This window comes from Mustela lutreola, chromosome 1 (assembly GCF_030435805.1).
Source record: "Mustela lutreola isolate mMusLut2 chromosome 1, mMusLut2.pri, whole genome shotgun sequence".
Taxonomy (NCBI): domain Eukaryota; kingdom Metazoa; phylum Chordata; class Mammalia; order Carnivora; family Mustelidae; genus Mustela; species Mustela lutreola.
In genome coordinates, this window is record NC_081290.1 from 260,368,549 (window position 1) to 260,388,585 (window position 20,037).

A 20,037-nucleotide genomic window follows, 5' to 3' on the forward strand; every position below is an offset into this window, starting at 1 on the left:
CTTTTTCTGCATCTACTGAAATGACCATATGGTCCTTACTCTTCTCTTATTGATGTGATGAATCATGTTCATTGATTTGTAAATACTGAACCATCCTTGCATCCCTGGAATAAATCCCACTTGATCATACTGAATGATTTTTCTTCTTTTATTTTTAATGTATTGCTGATTTTGGTTTGCTAGTAACTTATTAAGGACATTTTGCATCTATATCCATCAGGGATACTAGCTAGTCATTCTCTTTTTTAGTGGTGTCTTTATCCGGTTTTGGTATCAGGATAATCCTGGCCTCACAGAATGAATTTGAAAGTTTTCCTTCTTTTCTTCTTTCTTGTAATAGTGTGAGAAGAATAGGCGTTAACTCTTCTTTAAATGTTTCATAGAATTTGCCTGTGAAGCCAGTTGGTGCTGGACTTTAGCTTTGGGGGAGTTTTTTCATTACTTATTCAGTTTCTTTGCTGGTGATCAATCTATTCAAATTTTCTATTTCTTCCTGCTTTAGTTTTAGTAGGTTATATGTTTCTAGGAATTTATCCATGTTTTCTATTTTGTACAATTTGTTGGCATATAGTTCTTCCTAATATTCTAATTGTATTTCTGTGGTATTGGTTTTATTTCTCTTCTGTCAATTGTGATTTTATTTGAGTCCTTTTGTCTTTTTTTTTTCTTGATAAGTCTAGATAGAGGTGTATCAACTTTATTAATTTTTTTTTTTTCACAGAATCAGTTCCTGGTTTCATTGACCTATCCTATCATGTGGTTTTTTTTGTTGTTGTTGTTGTTTTTAGATTCTAGATCATTTATTTCTACTCTCATCTTTATTTTTTTCCTTCACTCTGCTGGTTTTAGGTTTTGTTGTTGTTCTTTTTCTAGCTCCTTTAGGTTTAAGGTCAGGTTGTTAGAGATTTTTCTTAATAGTCCTACATTGCTAAATACTTCCCTGTTAGAACTGCTTTTGCTGCACTCAAAGCTTTTAGACTGTTGTGTTTTCCTTTTCATTTGTCCCCACATACTTTATTTCTTCTTTTATTTCCTGGTTGGCCCATTCATTATTTAGTACCATGGTATTTAACATCCATATATTTGTGGTCTTCAGATTTTTTCTTGTGGTTGACTTCTAGTTTCATAGCATTGTGGTCAAGGAATTTTTCAATTTTTCAGCTTAAATCAATTTTTAATGTGACCTTTATGAGAATATTGTCCACTACACATTAATATAAGCTTCCTTAACCTTTCAGTTAAAAAATTAAAAAATAATGATACTTTTATGCTGAAAATAAATAAATGAAAAAAAAATGATAAATATAATAGGCTGTCAATGCCTGTAAAGATGAATAATCCTGATAACTAAAACCGCAGCAAAGATTAAAGTGATTTAATTGGTTTTCTCTACATACATAGAGCTCTATACAAATTAAAATATACTGTGATATACTCTATTTCAACATCCTTTGCTTAAAGTCAAAGTTAATTCAATTAAGTTGAAGTTATTTGTTTGCATGACATAATCTGATTTTCAAATACATAAACCTAGTCAATGGCCATGATATTATAAAGACTTTCAAATTACATAGGCACTCATAGCTCATTAGCCCATACAGGCTCATATGGGACTGTTTGTATATGAATCTACTTGGCTGCTCTGATTTAGTTCTCATAAAGAGATGAAGAGGCTAGTTGTCAAGTTTGCTGCTAATTGCATGTCAGCAAATAGCTTAAATTCTTTGGGAAGCAATGAGAAAAACAGATTGGTATCACTTGTCTGAGAAACCCAAGAACATTTTAAATAATAATATAAGTAACTTTATGGCATTGTTTTTTTTTTTTTTTAAAGATTTTATTTATTTATTTGACAGACAGAAATCACAAGTAGGCAGAGAGGCAGGCAGAGAGAGAGGAGAAAGCAGGCTCCCTGGTGAGCAGAGAGCCCAATGCGGGGCTCGATCCCAGTACCCTGGGATCATGACCTGAGCCGAAGGCAGAGGCTTTAACCCACTGAGCCACCCAGGCGCCCACTTAATGGCATTGTTATTAAAACTTTAACATTACATATTATATCACAGTAAAGATAATTTTATTAAGAAGACAAAAAAATAGCTAAGTACCTACTGTTTTTGTTCTTTTTACCTCTATGAATTGATTCAAGCTATTTTCTTTTTTTTTTTTTTTTTTTTTTTTTAAGATTTTATTTATCTGACAGAGAGATTGATCACAGGCAGGCAGAGAGGCAGGTAGAGAGAGAAGCTCTCTGCCGAGCAGAGAGCCTGATGTGGGGCTCAATCTCAGGACCCTAAGATCATGACCTGAGCTGAAGGCAGAGGCTTGACCCACTGAGCCACCCAGGTGCCCTGCTATTTTCTTCTTTTACACATTTTACTATTACATGCAAAGACTCTGTCCACAGATAATATCAGGATTCACTGCTTTCCAAATGCAAACTTAAATTTTAACAAACATGGGCACCTGGTGGTTTCGTGGATTAAAGCCTCTGACTTGGGCTCAGGTCATGATCCCAGGGTCCAGGGATTGAGCCCCACATCATGATCTCGGGGTCCTGGGATCAAGCCATGCATCAGGCTCTCTGCTCAGTAGGGAGCCTGCTTCCTCTTCTCTCTCTGCCTGCCTCTCTGCCTACTTGTGATCGCTGTCTGTCAAATAAATAAATAAAATCTTTAAAAAAAATTTTTTTTCAAAGAGACAGCTAGGAGCTGGTTCTTTGAAAGAATTAATAAAATTGATAAACCCCTGGCCTGACTTATCAAAAAGAAAAGAGAAAGGACCCAAATAAATAAAATCATGAATGAAAGAGGAGAGATCACAACTAACACCAAAGAAATACAAACTATTATAAGAACATATTATGAGCAACTCTACGGCAATAAATTTGACAATCTGGAAGAAATGGATGCATTCCTAGAAACATATAAACTACCACAACTGAACCAGGAAGAAATAGAAAGCCTGAACAGACCCATAACCAGTAAGGAGATTGAAACAGTCATTAAAAATCTCCAAACAAACAAAAGCCCAGGGCCAGACGGCTTCCCGGGGGAATTCTACCAAACATTTAAAGAAGAACTAATTCCTATTCTCCTGAAATTGTTCCAAAAAATAGAAATGGAAGGAAAACTTCCAAACTCATTTTATGAGGCCAGCATCACCTTGATCCCAAAACCAGACAAGGATCTCACCAAAAAAGAGAGCTATAGACCGATATCCTTGATGAACACAGATGCGAAAATACTCAACAAAATACTAGCCAATAGGATTCAACAGTACATTAAAAAGATTATTCACCACGACCAAGTGGGATTTATTCCAGGGCTGCAAGGTTGGTTCAACATCCGCAAATCAGTCAATGTGATACAACACATCAATAAAAGTAAGAACAAGAACCATATGATACTCTCAATAGATGCTGAAAAAGCATTTGACAAAGTACAACATCCCTTCCTGATCAAAACTCTTCAAAGTGTAGGGACAGAGGGCACATACCTCAATATCATCAAAGCCATCTATGAAAAACCCACCGCAAATATCATTCTCAATGGAGAAAAACTGAAAGCTTTTCCGCTAAGGTCAGGAACACGGCAGGGATGTCCATTATCACCACTGCTATTCAACATCGTACTAGAGGTCCTAGCCTCAGCAATCAGACAACAAAAGGAAATTAAAGGCATCCAAATCGGCAAAGAAGAAGTCAAATTATCACTCTTCACAGATGATATGATACTATATGTGGAAAACCCAAAAGACTCCACTCCAAAACTGCTAGAACTTATACAGGAATTCAGTAAAGTGTCAGGATATAAAATCAATGCACAGAAATCAGTTGCATTTCTCTACACCAACAGCAAGACAGAAGAAAGAGATATTAAGGAGTCAATCCCATTTACAATTGCATCCAAAACCATAAGATACCTAGGAATAAACCTAACCAAAGAGACACAGAATCTATACTCAGAAAACTATAAAGTACTCATGAAAGAAATTGAGGAAGACACAAAGAAATGGAAAAATGTTCCATGCTCCTGGATTGGAAGAATAAATATTGTGAAAATGTCTATGCTACCTAAAGCAATCTACACATTTAATGCAATTCCTATCAAAGTACCATCCATCTTTTTCAAAGAAATGGAACAAAAAATGCTAAAATTTATATGGAACCAGAAAAGACCTCGAATAGCCAAAGGGATATTGAAAAAGAAAGCCAACGTTGGTGGCATCACAATTCCAGACTTCAAGCTCTATTACAAAGCTGTCATCATCAAGACAGCATGGTACTGGCACAAAAACAGACACATAGATCAATGGAACAGAATAGAGAGCCCAGAAATAGACCCTCAACTCTACAGTCAACTAATCTTTGACAAAGCAGGAAAGAATGTCCAATGGAAAAAAGACAGCCTCTTCAATAAATGGTGCTGGGAAAATTGGACAGCCACATGCAGAAAAATGAAATTGGACCATTTCCTTACACCACACACAAAAATAGACTCAAAATGGATGAAGGACCTCAATGTACGAAAGGAATCTATCAAAATTCTTGAGGAGAACACGGGCAGCAACCTCTTCGACCTCTGCCGCAGCAACATCTTCCTAGGAACAACGCAAAAAGCAAGGGAAGCAAGGGAAAAAATGAACTACTGGGATTTCATCAAGATCAAAAGCTTTTGCACAGCAAAGGAAACAGTTAACAAAATCAAAAGACAACTGACAGAATGGGAGAAGATATTTGCAAACGACATATCAGATAAAGGACTAGTGTCCAGAATTTATAAAGAACTTAGCAAACTCAACACCCAAAGAACAAATAATCCAATCAAGAAATGGGCAGAGGACATGAACAGACATTTCTGCAAAGAAGACATCCAGATGGCCAACAGACACATGAAAAAGTGCTCCATATCACTCGGCATCAGGGAAATACAAATCAAAACCACAATGAGATATCACCTCACACCAGTCAGAATGGCTAAAATCAACAAGTCAGGAAATGACAGATGCTGGCGAGGATGCGGAGAAAGGGGAACCCTCCTACACTGTTGGTGGGAATGCAAGCTGGTGCAGCCACTCTGGAAAACAGCATGGAGGTTCCTCAAAATGTTGAAAATAGAACTGCCCTATGACCCAGCAATTGCACTATTGGGTATTTACCCTAAAGATACAAATGTAGTGATCCAAAGGGGCACATGCACCCGAATGTTTATAGCAGTAATGTCCACAATAGCCAAACTATGGAAAGAACCTAGATGTCCATCAACAGATGAATGGATCAAGAAGATGTGGTATATATACACAATGGAATACTATGCAGCCATCAAAAGAAATGAAATCTTGCCATTTGCAACAACGTGGATGGAACTAGAGCGTATCATGCTTAGCGAAATAAGTCAAGCAGAGAAAGACAACTATCATATGATCTCCCTGATATGAGGAAGTGGTGATGCAACATGGAGGCTTAAGTGGGTAGAAGAAGAATAAATGAAACAAGTTGGGATTGGGAGGGAGACAAACCATAAGTGACTCTTAATCTCACAAAACAAACTGAGGGTTGCCAGGGGGAGGGGGTTTGGGAGAAGGGGGTGGGATTATGGACATTGGGGAGGGTATGTGATTTGGTGAGTGCTGTGAAGTGTGTAAACCTGGTGATTCACAGACCTGTACCCCTGGGGATAAAAATATATGTTTATAAAAAATAAAAAAAAAAATTAATAAAAAAAAAAATTAAATTAAAAAAAATAAAAAAAATTTTTTAATAATCTATGAAAAACAAGATTAGAGGAAAAGACAGTATAGAGGAAAAGACAGCATAATTAAGATTAAAGTCTACATGTATATTTGTCTGCATATGTGTGGTCTAAAAGATTATTTTAAAGCTTTGAAACATTTAAAATAGGAATAACTTAAAAATAATATTTACACACAACTTTTTACAACTACGTTTACTAATAAAAGGCACAGCTGCTCATTTCCCCCTTATTTCCTATGGATACCAATTTGAAAACCTTCAGGAATAAAATGAATTTCCCTTAAAATAATTCATTAAATTTTAGTGAAAAAGATAAAAACTCAAAAAGAAATTTCATACATTCGTCAAATCTATTTTGCAAATTACCTTTAAATTTCTTCAATATGACCCCAAAATATATCAATGGGGCTATAAAACTCACTTTTTAAGAAACCTATGGCATCTTTCTTAGGGTATTTTCACCTTTTTTAGTCACAAAGATAAGGTACATAATACTTAAACTAACTTAGAGTTACACCAGTATTCTTGTGTGTACAGATACAAATTATATTTAATAATTATGAAGACTGTTCTCATACACGTCTTTATTCTAAAAAAATTCAATGAAAGAGAAAAATGTAATTTTAAATTATATGAAACCTTCAGTATTCCAACTTTAATTTAATAAAGAAAAATAAATCCCTCTTTTAAGTCTTTTCTTTAGAGGAAAGTGATATATAAAAAAAATAAAATACAACTAAGAGATGGTTGGATATGTTTTTACTTCATTTAGTCAGTCTTATCAGCTACTCATTACAAAACATAGTCACCTACTATGGTAACGATAAGAACACAACAGGAAAGATTTTCCTCAATCACCAAATCACAATTAATAGTTAATTATTTGATTGTGTTCAAAAGAAAGTTAGAGTACTCTCAGAGATAGGTGAATCTTTTAATTCATACTGTGTTAATTTACCTATGTACATATTACCAACTCTACATAAAAATAAGCTTACTGAATTCCCAAAAGAAAGAAATTTACTAGTATTTAAGGGTTCACCTATAGGAGATCATGAACTTCTTTACAATTTCTTAATACTGTTTTTGAAAAATTGGGGGGGGCGCTTAACTTTATCAGTTGCTTCCCAAAATCCTGCCTTGATGTAAGTGGCCATTTTTTTTCCTATCTTGCCTATAGAGTTAAGTTACATAAAAGAAAAATGATTTGAATAAAATAACATTAAATTACTGAATACAGTACTTTGAATAAAGGTCATCTGAATTATATAAGAATAATGTAAAAAGAATAATGTAAGAATGTTTAGAAAAAAGATTACTTTTAAATCTTAATTATCTAAAATACATTTAATATTCTGTCAGAATGGGCATAAAATCTTAATTATACATATCAATATATAAAATTATTTAATGCAAAAGTTAATGCTCTGAATTGTTAGAGAAAAATATTGTCACTATAACCCAAATATCATTTTAGAAAGTTCTTAAGAGGTGGTCATTCACATTAACAAAATACTCAGAAGTGACTAAAAACTTTTTCCATTTTTTCTAAGACTATAAGTATCTGTTTCATGAAATTTTAAAGTAGAATAAAATAAAGCACATTTTATGTTGCTTTTGATCTTTAACTTGTAGCCTTATCTCCCAGGTCAGAGGGCACATTATTCAATTTCACTATATTTTGTGTAAAACCACTGTAGCGTTGAAGATGACTCTCAGTACAAATGTCACGGTACTTAAAGCTAAACCAGAATCTAGTTTTTCAGCTTCTTAATTAAAATCATAGTTTAAAATAGTCTGACAATATTATCTTTATTCTTTCCAGTTGAATAGTGACAGAATTTTCACATCTTTTATTCAATCAAGCTTAGCGATCTTTTAAAGGCCCTTTTATTTTCTAAAACATCAAAAACAATTTCACAAAGCAAAACAGTTACTTTATTTTTCGGTATTTAATAAAAAGTGATCTCTCCTTTCTTACTTCCTATACCTACAATATATAAACTTCACTCAAAAATTACTTTTACTTCTCTTACAGTCTGCTCCAAAGAAGGAAGATTGAAATAGTCTAAGTCCACCCAAAAAGCCCTCAGAAGATTTAAGTGGATATGGGAGAATTTTGCCCAATCAAAAATACAGGGAAATAAATCCTTCTGAATCAAATAGGGACAGGAAGAGAGAAGATCAAAATAAATATTCCATAAAATACTATGCTGTAAAAATTTAAATATTAAATTTTAATATACCATAGAAGAGGAAGGCGCAAGAAACACTTGTTGAATGATAAAGAATGAGTACCCTATCCCAAGTGTCATATTCAAATGTCACTTCATTTTATTTTCATTTTTTAGGTAATCACTAATAACTGCATGCTTGCATAAATACCTAGAAAAGATAATAAAATAATAGGTTTTGTTGTTATTTCCTTATTCTTTGATATTAAAATAAGATATCAATAATCTGGGAACTAGGTTAAATTTATTTTATGATATGTAAAAACTATATAATCCAGGAATAAATTTGTGAAGTAAATTCATTTAAGCTATATTTAACATTTTAACATTGTAATTCAATCCTTTAAAGGGAATATTAATACCCAGTTTCAATTTTTTTTTCAAGATTTTATTTATTTATTTGACAGAGGGAGATCATAAGTAGGCAGAGAGGCAGGCAGAGAGAGAGAGAGAGAAGCAGGTTCCCTGCTGAGCAGAGAGCCCGATGTGGGGCTCTATCCCAGGACCCTGATATCATGACCTGAGCAGAAAGCAGAGGCTTAACCAACTGAGCCACCCAGGCGTCCCTCAACTTTTTAAAATATAAATGCCACATTTATATTGACAAAGATACTACACACATTACATTATGTGCTAATCTGGAGAGTGAGTGTGTATTTTGTGATCACCTTACCATTTCACTGACTTTCTTCTGTAATGAATATTTAGAAACCTTGAAAAAAAGAGAGAGAGAGAGAAAATTCATTATAATTCTGCACTTATCTGTTACAAATTCCTCCTGATATTAAAATTATATGCTATACAATGTGGTATTTATTTCCTACACACTATTTTTTCCTTGGGACATTTTTTTCAGGATGTTATTTACCATAACTTTTTTCTATATAACAAAACAATATATTCATTAATTATTCAAGATATATTAATGGAGCACCTATTACTATATACCAATCACTTTCCTTAGGACTCGGATACAGCACTGAACTAAGCAAATCCCTGCCCGCTAGTGGCTTTCTATCTAGTGGAGGCAGTATAATTACTCATTTCAGCAGAATAAGTTCCCAGAAGTAGAATTCCTCTTAATTGTTCCTTTTCCTAGACTTTTAACAATTCTTACACAGTCCCTTAGAGTGGCTGACCAACTTAAACTCTACAAGCTGTGGATGAGTGTTCACTGTTTATGTTTGCTAAATTTTAAGCACGAATAGTTACTTTACATTTCCTATGCAATCAATCTAGCACACTGCCTTGAATAAACTGATAATTTTATTTCATTTTTGTGAAAGAGGTCTTTTGTGATTTATTTCTTGAACAAATAATGAATACATACTATAAGTAAAGCACTAACATACACATTGAGGGTATAGTACTGAGCAAAAAAAAAAAAAAAAATCCTGTCCAGATTAAATTCTGGGGATTGTAGAAAACAAGCAACATAAATAAGTTAAGATAGATGAAATATTAAATATTAGTAAGTACTAAAGAAAAATAAATCAAGGAAGGAGATTACATAAGATGCCCAAGAAAATCCTTTCTGAGATGGCATCTTTTGAGTCAAAATTCTACAGGAGTGAGGAAAAGAATTTTAGCTACTGGAAAGGCCCCTAGGTAAGAGAACATCTGAATAACAAGAAAGAGTAACTGGAGCTTCTTGCAGACCTGTGCCTCCCTTTGTTCTGTGGGCTATCCTCACAGCATGACCCCCAAACACCAGTCTTTGATCCTGCCTCAAACAAAGAAACTGAGATTTCCTCCTGCCCCCAAGCCAGAGGAGACATCACCCCTCTCCACTTGCCAAAGGGAGACACAGAACAGCAAGAAGCTTCAAGAAGCACCTGAACATACTGAAGAAGTACAAGATGAAACAGATTTGCTGAACAAGCCAGTGAGGAAATTCTGAGTAGAACAGAAATATAAGAAACTCCAAGCATTTTTTCAAAGGCACTGAAATTGATTGCCAAAATGCCAAATTTGGGGGTAACAACATCTGTCAATGATCCACAAGTGTCTGTACTGCTTGGGGAGGAAGAGGCATTGCATTATTTGACAAGAGTTGAAGTGACATAATTCAAAGATATAAAATCAGGTTACAGAATAGATTTTTATTTTGATGAAAACCCTTACTTTGAAAATAAAATTCTCTCCAAAGACTTTCATCTACACGAGCATGATGATCCATCTTCAAATTCCACTGAAATCCGGAAAGGATCTGATGAAATGTCCAAGTCAAACACAGAATAAAGCCAGCAGAAAGACACAGCATGAGGAACCAGAGAGCTTCTTCACCTGATCTACTGACCATTCTGAAGCAGGTGCACATGAGTTTGGAGACATCATTAAAGATGATACTTGGCCAGATCCATTATAGTACTACTGGATTCCTGATATGGATAATGAAGAAGGGGAAGGAGGAGAAAGAAGGATTGGAAGATATTGATGAAGAAAGTGAAGAAGATGAAGATGATGATGGGGGGGGAGGGAGAAGAAGAGGTTAAAGGAGAGGACTAATGAAACTATGATGGAGTCCAACCTTCTTTTCTGAATTTTCTCAGTCCCTGGGAGCAAACTATAGTATCCCCAACCCAGCTCCTTTGTGCTTATTTGCCCTGTTTTTTGAAGCCTCTTTCCTCTCCCTTTATAAAATGGTTCTCAGCTTATTGGGGGAAGGGGAGATATCTTGAGCAGAATACACTGGGAAAAGAATCTCTCCCCCTTTCTGTTCCAAATTCATTTTTATTCCTTCCTGTCACAACAAAAATTTTACGGAATCAACATCCCTTTGCTCTGTGGGAAAAAAGAAAAATCTTCTACTCCTTTAGGTCTGTTGGAACCTGGAGGGGGCTAGGCCCCTGTGTAGCAGTGCATAGAATTCTAGCTTTTTGTCCTCCTTTCTTTGTATATTGGACTCAGAGATTACATTGTGTCTGTACGTGAACAGGACCGTTAGCACATATCAACATGTATCTGTCTATTTTGTTTAAAAAAAGAAAAAAAAACTTTAAAAAATGGGGTAATGGAACATCAGCAAAAGGGAGGTTTGAGATGTTTAGGTAGGTTAAGAGGGCATTTTGTCAACATGTCTTCTCCTTTGGAATGTTTAATTGTGATGTTTAACGACATCCTGCAGTTTAAGTTGACACTTTGAAAATAAAATTGAAATAAGTCAAGCAGAGAAAGACAATTATCATATGGTTTCACTTATTTGTGGAACATAAGGAATAGCATGGAGGACAATAGAAGAAAGGGAAAAATGAAGGGGAGAGTTAACAGAGGGGGAGATAATTATGAGAGACTATGGATTCTGAGAAACAAACTCAGGGTTTTAGAGGGGATGGGGTGAGGGAATGGGTTAGCCCAGTGATGAGGAGTAAGGAGGGCACATATTGCATGGAGCACGGGGTGTAAATGAATTATGGAACACTATATCAAAAACTAATGATGTACTGTATGGGGACTAATATAATAAAAAAAATAGACTAAAAGATAAGATAAAATAAAATAAAATTATCTCCTAATGATGACTTGAGTCCTACCACTTGAGGGGAGAATCAGCAGAACCTGTAGGATTTTATTTGGGATTGACATTATCTACTATAATTTTGTTCCTGTTTATTTTTAAATTTCTTTTTGTTTCACTGGAAAGGAAAGATGAAGCTCAGTTTTAACTGTTAAAAGTGTACAAGTTGCTCTGCTACAATAAAATTAAATGTGTACACACACACAGAAGAACAACAGGAAAGCCAATGCGGCTGGAAGGGAACAAGCAAGGGGAAAAACAGCAATAGAGGAATTTAGAGAAAAGAGGAGGCAAGTGGGGCAAATCATTGTCGGTCTTATAATGCATGATGATACAGAGTTAGGTTTTTACACTCACTGAAACAGGAAGATTTGAAAAGTTCCAAGTACAAGTATAACATAGCCTGACGTGCCTTTTTTTTTTTTTTTAAGATTTTATTCATTTGGGATGCCTGGGTGGCTCAGTTGGTTGAGCGGCTGCCTTCGGCTCAGGTCATGATCCCAGCATCCTGGGATCGAGTCCCACATCGGGCTCCTTGCTCCGCAGGGAGCCTGCTTCTCCCTCTGACTCTGCCTTCCACTCTGTCTGCCTGTGCTCGCTCTCATTCACTCTCTCTCTGACAAATAAATAAAATCTTTAAAAAAAAAAAAAAAAAAGATTTTATTCATTTATTTGACGGAGAGAGATCACAAGTAGGCAGAGAGGCAGGCAGAGAGAGAGAGAAAAGCAGGTTCCCCGCTGAGCAGAGAGACCGATGTGGGACTCGATCCCAGGACCCTGAGATCATGACCTGAGCCGAAGGCTGCGGCCTAACCCACTGAGCCACCCAGGTGCCCCCTGACGTGCTTTTTTAAAAGGTCACTCTGTTAACACTAACAAAGAACACAGGTGGAAGCAGGAAAACCACTTAATAAGCTACTGTCCTAATACAGATGAAAGAGGACGATGGTTTTAATAATGAATGTAGTGAGATGTTGTCTGATTCTGGATATTGTCTGAGAAGAATGCTGAAAAAAAGTGCAAAATGAAAAAAGGAAGCCATAACTAATGAGGGAAGAAAAAACAAAGAAGTTTTCAGGAGGCGGATATTTTTTAAAGCAAAAAAATCGTGTTCCTGGTTTTGAATATATCAAATTTCATGTAAATCCAGGCAGGATTTGGGGCTGGAGATACATATTTGCAAGTCCTTTGCACATAGATCCCATCTGAAAGACATGAGCTGGTATGAGATCAGAGTATTTTTCAAAGCATACAGACAAAAGAAAAGTAAAAGAGCAGATGTCATCTAGAAAAATAAGAGGAAAACAAACTTCAGAACACTTTCACTCTAATCCTGAATTTATTATCTGCTCCTATAATATTTAATTTTATGTGGCAACTTGACTGGAACAAAAGATGCCCAGATTAAACATTATTTCTTGGTGTGTCTGTGAGAGTGTTTCTGGATGACATCAGCATTTGAGGCAGTGGAATGAGTAAAGTAGAATGTGCATCGGCTCTGTTTCACTGCAGAACCTTCACTAACATAGCTACCATTTGCCACAGGTAAAACTAATACATCTAAAGCAAATTTACCAAAATTCTCTCAAGTCACTGTTTGCTCTCCAAACATTAACACCTCTGCATCTAATTATTTCTGAATCATGATTCACAGCTACATTTTATCAGCATCTCTAGAACATTTCTCAACTTAAAAAGCTACCACGTAGTGACATTCCTATGAAACATAAGTAGAATTTCAAAGTAATACAACTAGACTGACATGAAATCTTTTTATGGAGGCTATTAAACATAATGATTTTTTTAATTCTAAAATTACACAGAAGTAGATTATAGTATAAAACATCTCTCTGACACAGGAAAAAACTATACTGGCACTAATTAATTTATTAAGTATAGAAGACTATTTCAAAGAAAAAGTATAAATATCTTCCTATTATAGTACCCCTTACTTTGTGAAATATTTTATAAAAAGCAGACTAAGAAATGCATTTCTTTACAGCAAGCCTTATTTTCCCATTAATTTTCTATTAACTGGTTTTATGTTATTTGGGAATAAAGTCCACCAAACTATGTTTAAAAATATTTAATCTTTTCCCCTTCCTAAACTATTCAGTCCTAACTCCACAGGCCAGAGTAGGCTAAGATAGGTGTCCATGGGGAAGGGTGGAAAGGGTCAGGGTGGCAGCATTCCAGAACAGGGTATCAGGCCTGAATGAGGAAAAGAGGATCCCAATGAGAAGGAGGGAAATCGACTGTGGGAGTGAGAAGCTGAGAAAGGTACTTTTGAAGATTAATATGGTATTAATATGGCATTAATATTATTTAATATAGGGACGCCTGGGTGGCTCAGTTGGTTGGACGACTGCCTTCGGCTCAGGTCATGATCCCGGAGTCCCGGGATCGAGTCCCGCATCGGGCTCCCAGCTCCATGGGGAGTCTGCTTCTCCCTCTGACCTTCTCCTCGCTCATGCTCTCTCTCACTGTCTCTCTCTCAAATAAATAAATAAAATTTAAAAAAAAAAAAAAAAAAAAAAAAAAAAGTCCTAATTCTTAAAAAAAAAAAAAAAAAAAAAAAAAATATTATTTAATATATATAATTTATTATTTAATATAATATTGAATATTATTAATATTATATTAAATAATATATTATTTATATATGATTATTTAAATAATATATTATTTAATATAATATTAATAATATTCAATACTATATTAAATAATACTATTTAATATTAATTAATATGGTATTAAACCTGGGGGGCTAGAAAACTCTTGATCTCGGGGTCTTAAGTTCGAGCCCCATATTGGGAGTAAAGATTACTAAAGAAAAGAAAAAGAAAACCTAAAAGACTCCACCAAAAACCACTAAAACTGATAAATGGATTCAATAAAGTTGCAGGATACAAAATCAATGTGCAAAGATCTGTTGCATTCCTATACACCCATAATGAAGTAGCAGAAAGAGAAACTAGAAAACAATCCCACTTAAAATTGCACAAAAAATAAGAAACCAAGGAACAAACCTAACCCAAAAAATGAAAGACTTATACTCTGAAAACTATAAAACACTGATGAGGGGTGCCTGGGTGGTTCAGTCGGTTAAGCGTCTGCCTTCAGCTCAGGTCATGATCCTAGGGTCCTGGGATTGAGTTCTGTATCGGGCTCCTTTCTCAGCAGAGATCCTGCTTCTCTCTCTGCTTCTGACTGCCTCTCTGCCTACTTGTGATCTATCTCTCTCTCTCTCTCTCTCTCTCTCTGACAAATAAATAAATAAATATTAAAAACAAAAACAAAACAAAAAAAACCCTGATGAATGGAATTGAAGGTGACACAAAGAAATAGAAAGACCTGCCCTGCACACGGATCGGAAGAACAAATATTGTTAAAATGTTTGTGTTACCCCAAACAATCTACACATTTCATGTAATCCCTATCCATATGCCAACAGCAGTTTTCACAGAACTAGAACCAACAATTCTAAAATCTGCATGGAACCACGAAAGACCCTGAATCCCTGAACAGCCAAAGCAACTTTGTAAAAGGAAAAGCAAATTGCTGGAGGCAACAAAATTCTGGACTTCAAGTTATATTACAAAGCTGTAGTAATGAAAACAGTATGGTACTGGCACATAAATAGACGCATAGATCAGTGGAAAATAATAAAAAACCAAGAAATAAACCCACAACTATATGGTCAATTAATCTTCAACAAAGCAGGAGAGAATATCCAACTGTTGACAGTCTCTTCAACAAATGGTATTGAGAAAACTGGACCACTTTCTTACACCATACACAAAAAGAGACTCAGAATGGATTAAAGACATAATGTGAGACCTGAGATCATAAAAACCCTAGACTAGACCACAGGCAGTAATGTCTCTGACATGAGCTGTGGCAGTATTTTTCTAGATATGTCCCCCAAGGCAAGGGAAATAAAAGGAAAAATAAACTATTGAAACTACATCAAAATAAAAGTCTTCTGCACAGCAAAGGAAACAATCAACAAAACTTAAAGGCAGTTTATGGAATAGGAGAAGATATTTGCAAATGACATAGGCAATAAAGGGTTAGTATCCAAAACATATAAAGAACTTATAAAACTCAACACCCCCAAAATGAATAATCCAATTTTTAAAAAGGCAGAAGACATGAAAGACATTTCTCCAAAGATGACATATAGATGGCCAACAGATACATGAAAAGATGTTCCACATCACTCATTGTGGGGGAAAGGCCAGTCAAAACTACACTGAAGATATCACCTCACACTTGTTAGAATGTCTGAAATCAAAAACACAAGAAACAACAAATGTTGGGGAAGATGTGGACAAAAGAGAGCACTCATGCACTGTTGATGAGAATGCAAACTGGTACAGCCACTGTGGAAAACAGTATGGAGTTTCCTCAAAAATTAAAAAGAACTGTATGATCCAGCAATCACACTACTGGGCATTTACCCCCCAAATACAAAAACACTAATTCAGAAGGATACATGCATCTCTATGTTTATAGCAGCATTATTTACAATAACCAAACTATGGAAGCAGCCCATGCCCATCAATAGATGAACGGATAAAGAAGATGTGAGATAGATAGATAGATCTATAGATAGACAAATAGATAGATCTCAAATATTCCACATACTATGGAATATTATTCTGCTATAAAAAAAAAGAAATCTTGCCATTTGCAATGACACAGTTGGAACTAGAGTGTATAATGCTAAGCAGAATAAATCAGTCAGGGAAAGACAAATACTATATCATCTCACTTAATATGTGAAATTTAAGAAACAAAATAAATGAGCAAAATTTAAAAAGAGAAAGAGGGAGGTAGGCAAACCATGAAACAGACTCTTAACTATAGAGAATAAACAGATGGTTACCAGATGGGAGGTGGATGGGGAGCTGGGTGAAGTAAGTGATAGTGATTATGGAGAGCATCTGTCATAAAGAGCACTGAGCGATGTATGGAATTGCTGAATCACACTGTACACCTGAAACTAATATAACACTGTTAACTATACTGAAATTAAAAAAAAAAAATTTAAAAAGAAGTAGAGTAAGGTGAGGAGGCAACCCTGAAAAAGGGCAACCCAATTCATGGTGTCAGAGTCCAAGCACGGAAAAGAGGGCATCCATGTTAGGAAGGAAGTCATGGCAAATTGATAAACTGGTTGTATACAGGGTAGTTTATCATAGAAGTAAATATATTAAGGATAAAGAATGTCACATTTCTCACTGTAAAAGGAAATAAATGTATAAACACAGAAAGGAAATAAACTAAAATTAATAACCTCACTGTTTCATATTAAAATTGGAGGTAGGGGTGCATGGATGGCTCAGACACTGGGTGTCTGCCTTTGGCTTGGGTCATGATCCCAGGGTCCTGGGATTGAGCCCTGCATCAGGCTCCTGCTCAATGGAGCAGGAGCCTGCTTCTCCCTCTCCTGCTCCCCCTGCCTGTGTTCCCTCTCTTGCTCTGTTTCCCTGTCAAATAAATAAATAGTCTTTAAAAAATAAAAATTGGAAGTAATGTGATTTCATGGTTTTTTATATACATTTCATGGTTTTTTATATATAGGTTGTTAGAAATAAATATTATAAATTATAAACATAAATCTAAATTATATTTCTGTGTATGTAAATACATACATAGATCTCTGTCCACCAAGAAAGTCTGAGAGCAGTGATGTATCAATAGCAATGAGTACAACAGTGCCCAGATCTTTGCTTCTATATACTATTTTCCACTAAAAGGAACCAGGGCAACATGGTGAAATGATTCATTCCAGTGCAAGGACAGGTAAATCACAAAATGATCCTGGAATATTTTGCTATCCTCTAAAAGCAGGAAAATGCTGAAAGAATGAAGACGTATCCAAAGGACTCAGTAATCAGTTTTATGGACTCTCACTAGCCAAATCAAGGATAATTTGAGCACCAAAATAAGTGATAGTCACAGATTTTAATCCATTAAAAAAACTATGAATCTATACTGATAAAAACAAATAAATGAATATAGGAAAAGTTTGGTGAGAAACAAAATATTTACATAATTTCAAAGTATCTCCTTATAAAATACTCTGATTACAAGGGGAAAGAGCACCTTTTTAATGGAGAAATTATTTTAAAGAACAACAACAACAAAAAAATGTAGAGATGAAGAATGTGGTGAATGCACTGAAAAAATGTAAGAGAGAGCCTTAAGGCCACACTGAATTGAATAGAAGAACCAGTGAACTCAAAGACAGATCATTTGAAACTATTCAATCAGAGAAGAAAAACAAGTGAAAGAGAGTGAAGAAAACCTAAAAATTTTATAAAACAGCATCAAAGGAATCAATATAAGCATCATGAGAGTCCCAAAGGAGAAAAATAAAAGAGACAGAAGAAAGCTTACTCAAAGAAATAATGGCTGAAAACTTCCCAAATCTTGGGAGGGAAATGGACATCCAGATTCATAAGACTCAGAGGACCACAAACAGAATGAACCAAAAGAAGAATACACCAAGACACATTATAATCAAGTTGTCAAATCAAGGGGGAAAAAAGAGACTTCTGACAGTAGCAAGAGAAATCCAATTCACCAAATTTAAAGAAACTCCAATAAGATTATCTGTGGACTTCTCAGCAGAAAGCTGCATGCCAGAAGAGAGTGGGACGATATATTCCAAGTATCAAAAGAAAAATCTGCCAATCAAGAATATCATACCTAACAAAATTATCATTTAAAAAATGAAAGACAAACAAACAAAAACTAACAGAATCAGTTACCACTTGACTTGTCTTATAAAAAATAATTAAGGTTCAATTCTTCAAATTGAAACAAAAACATTCCAAACAGCAATGAAAAAAGCATATGAAAATAGAATACTCATTTATAAAGTATATACACAAATATAGAGAAATTCAAGACTGAATCGGTAGTATATAAATTCCTTTTAACCCTTATATAAAAATTAGGAAATAAAAATGTATTAATGAATATACAATATAAAAAGATGCAAACACTGTCCATAAGAACACAAAGTTGAGGGGGCAAACTATAGTGCTTTTGTATGCAATTAAAGCTGCTGTCAACTTTAAACTATTATAACTACAAGATATTTTATTCAAGACTTCAGATAACCATAAAGATAAAAACCCATAATACATATACAAAAGCTAAAGAGAAAAAAATCAAGAAAATCACTACAAAAACATCAAATAACAAAGGCAGATAAGCGATGCACAAAATTACCACAGAACAGAAAACAATTTACAAAATGACAACAGTAATTCCACAGCTACCAATAATTACTTTACGTATAAATGTATTTAACTTTCCAACCAAAAGACATAGTGACAGGATTAAGAAAAAAAAATATGAAGTGATATACAGCTGTTCCTGCTTATCTGTGGTTTCACTTTCCATGGTTTCAATTACCCATGGTCAAATGCAATTCAGAAGCAAATGATTCTCCTTCTGATGTATCTAACACCACATCATTCACCTCACTTCATCTCATCACATACATTTTATCATCTCACACCATCACAAGAAGAAGGGTGAGTTTTATTTTTAAAAAAATATTTATTTGAGAGAGAAAGAGAACAGGGGAGAGGGGGGAGAGAATCTTTAAGCAGACTCCCTTCTGAATGCAGAGCCTCCATCTCAAGACCCTGAGATCATGACCTGAGCCAAAATCAAAAAGTCGGATGCTTAGCTGACTAAGCCACCCAGGTAACCTGAAGGTTGAGTTTAGTATAATAAAATATTTGAAGAAAGAGAGAAAAAAAAGAAAAAGATCACATTCATATAACATTTATTACAATATATTGTTTATAATTGTTTTATTTTATTATTAGTTATTATTGTTAATCTCTTACTGTACTCAAATTACTTTACCATAGGTACTTATGTATAGGGAAAAAACAGTGTATTTAGGGTTCAGTATGATCCATGGTTTCAGGCATCCACTGGGGATCTTGAAACATACTCCCCATTGATAAAGGGGGACTATTATATTATCTACAAGAGACTCACTTTATATTTAAGGACACAAATAGGCTGAAAGTACAGAGATGAAAGAGATATACCAGATAGTAACTAAAAATAAAGCACAAGTGACTATACTTATATGAGACAAAATAGACTTCAGGTCAAAAATCTGCCTGTGGAGACCAAAAAAAAAAAAAAAAGATCATGATATAATGCAAAGGAGTAAGTTCAACAGGAAGCTATAACAGCTGTATAAGCACCCAACATCAGAGCACCTAAATATATAAAGCAAATATCAAGAGATCTGAAGAGAGAAATTGGCAGAAATACAGTAACAGTAAGAGACATTAATGCCTCACTTAATAATAATGTACAAAACATCCAGACAGAAAATCTATCAAGCAACAGCTGACTTAAACCTCACTATGGATCAAATGGACCTAACAGATAAACACAGAACTCTTCACCCTACATCAGAAGAATACACATGAAACATTCTCCAGGATGGATCATGTTAGGTCACAAAATAAGTCTTAACAAATTTA

The 20,037-nt window shown here is 34.8% G+C and overlaps 1 protein-coding gene and 1 pseudogene across 2 annotated transcripts in view; one reads left to right on the forward strand and one right to left on the reverse strand.

Moving 5' to 3' along the window:
• The window catches only part of CCDC73 (coiled-coil domain containing 73), a 175,304-nt gene that overhangs the window by 64,156 nt on the left and 91,111 nt on the right, over positions 1-20,037 (reverse strand). For both annotated transcript variants that reach the window (XM_059139025.1, XM_059139035.1), the window contains exon 7: positions 8,660-8,698. In XM_059139025.1, the coding sequence (XP_058995008.1) occupies positions 8,660-8,698 (39 nt within the window). The remainder of the gene's footprint in view (positions 1-8,659; positions 8,699-20,037) is intronic.
• On the forward strand, positions 9,683-10,494 carry LOC131811033 (protein SET-like; annotated as a pseudogene).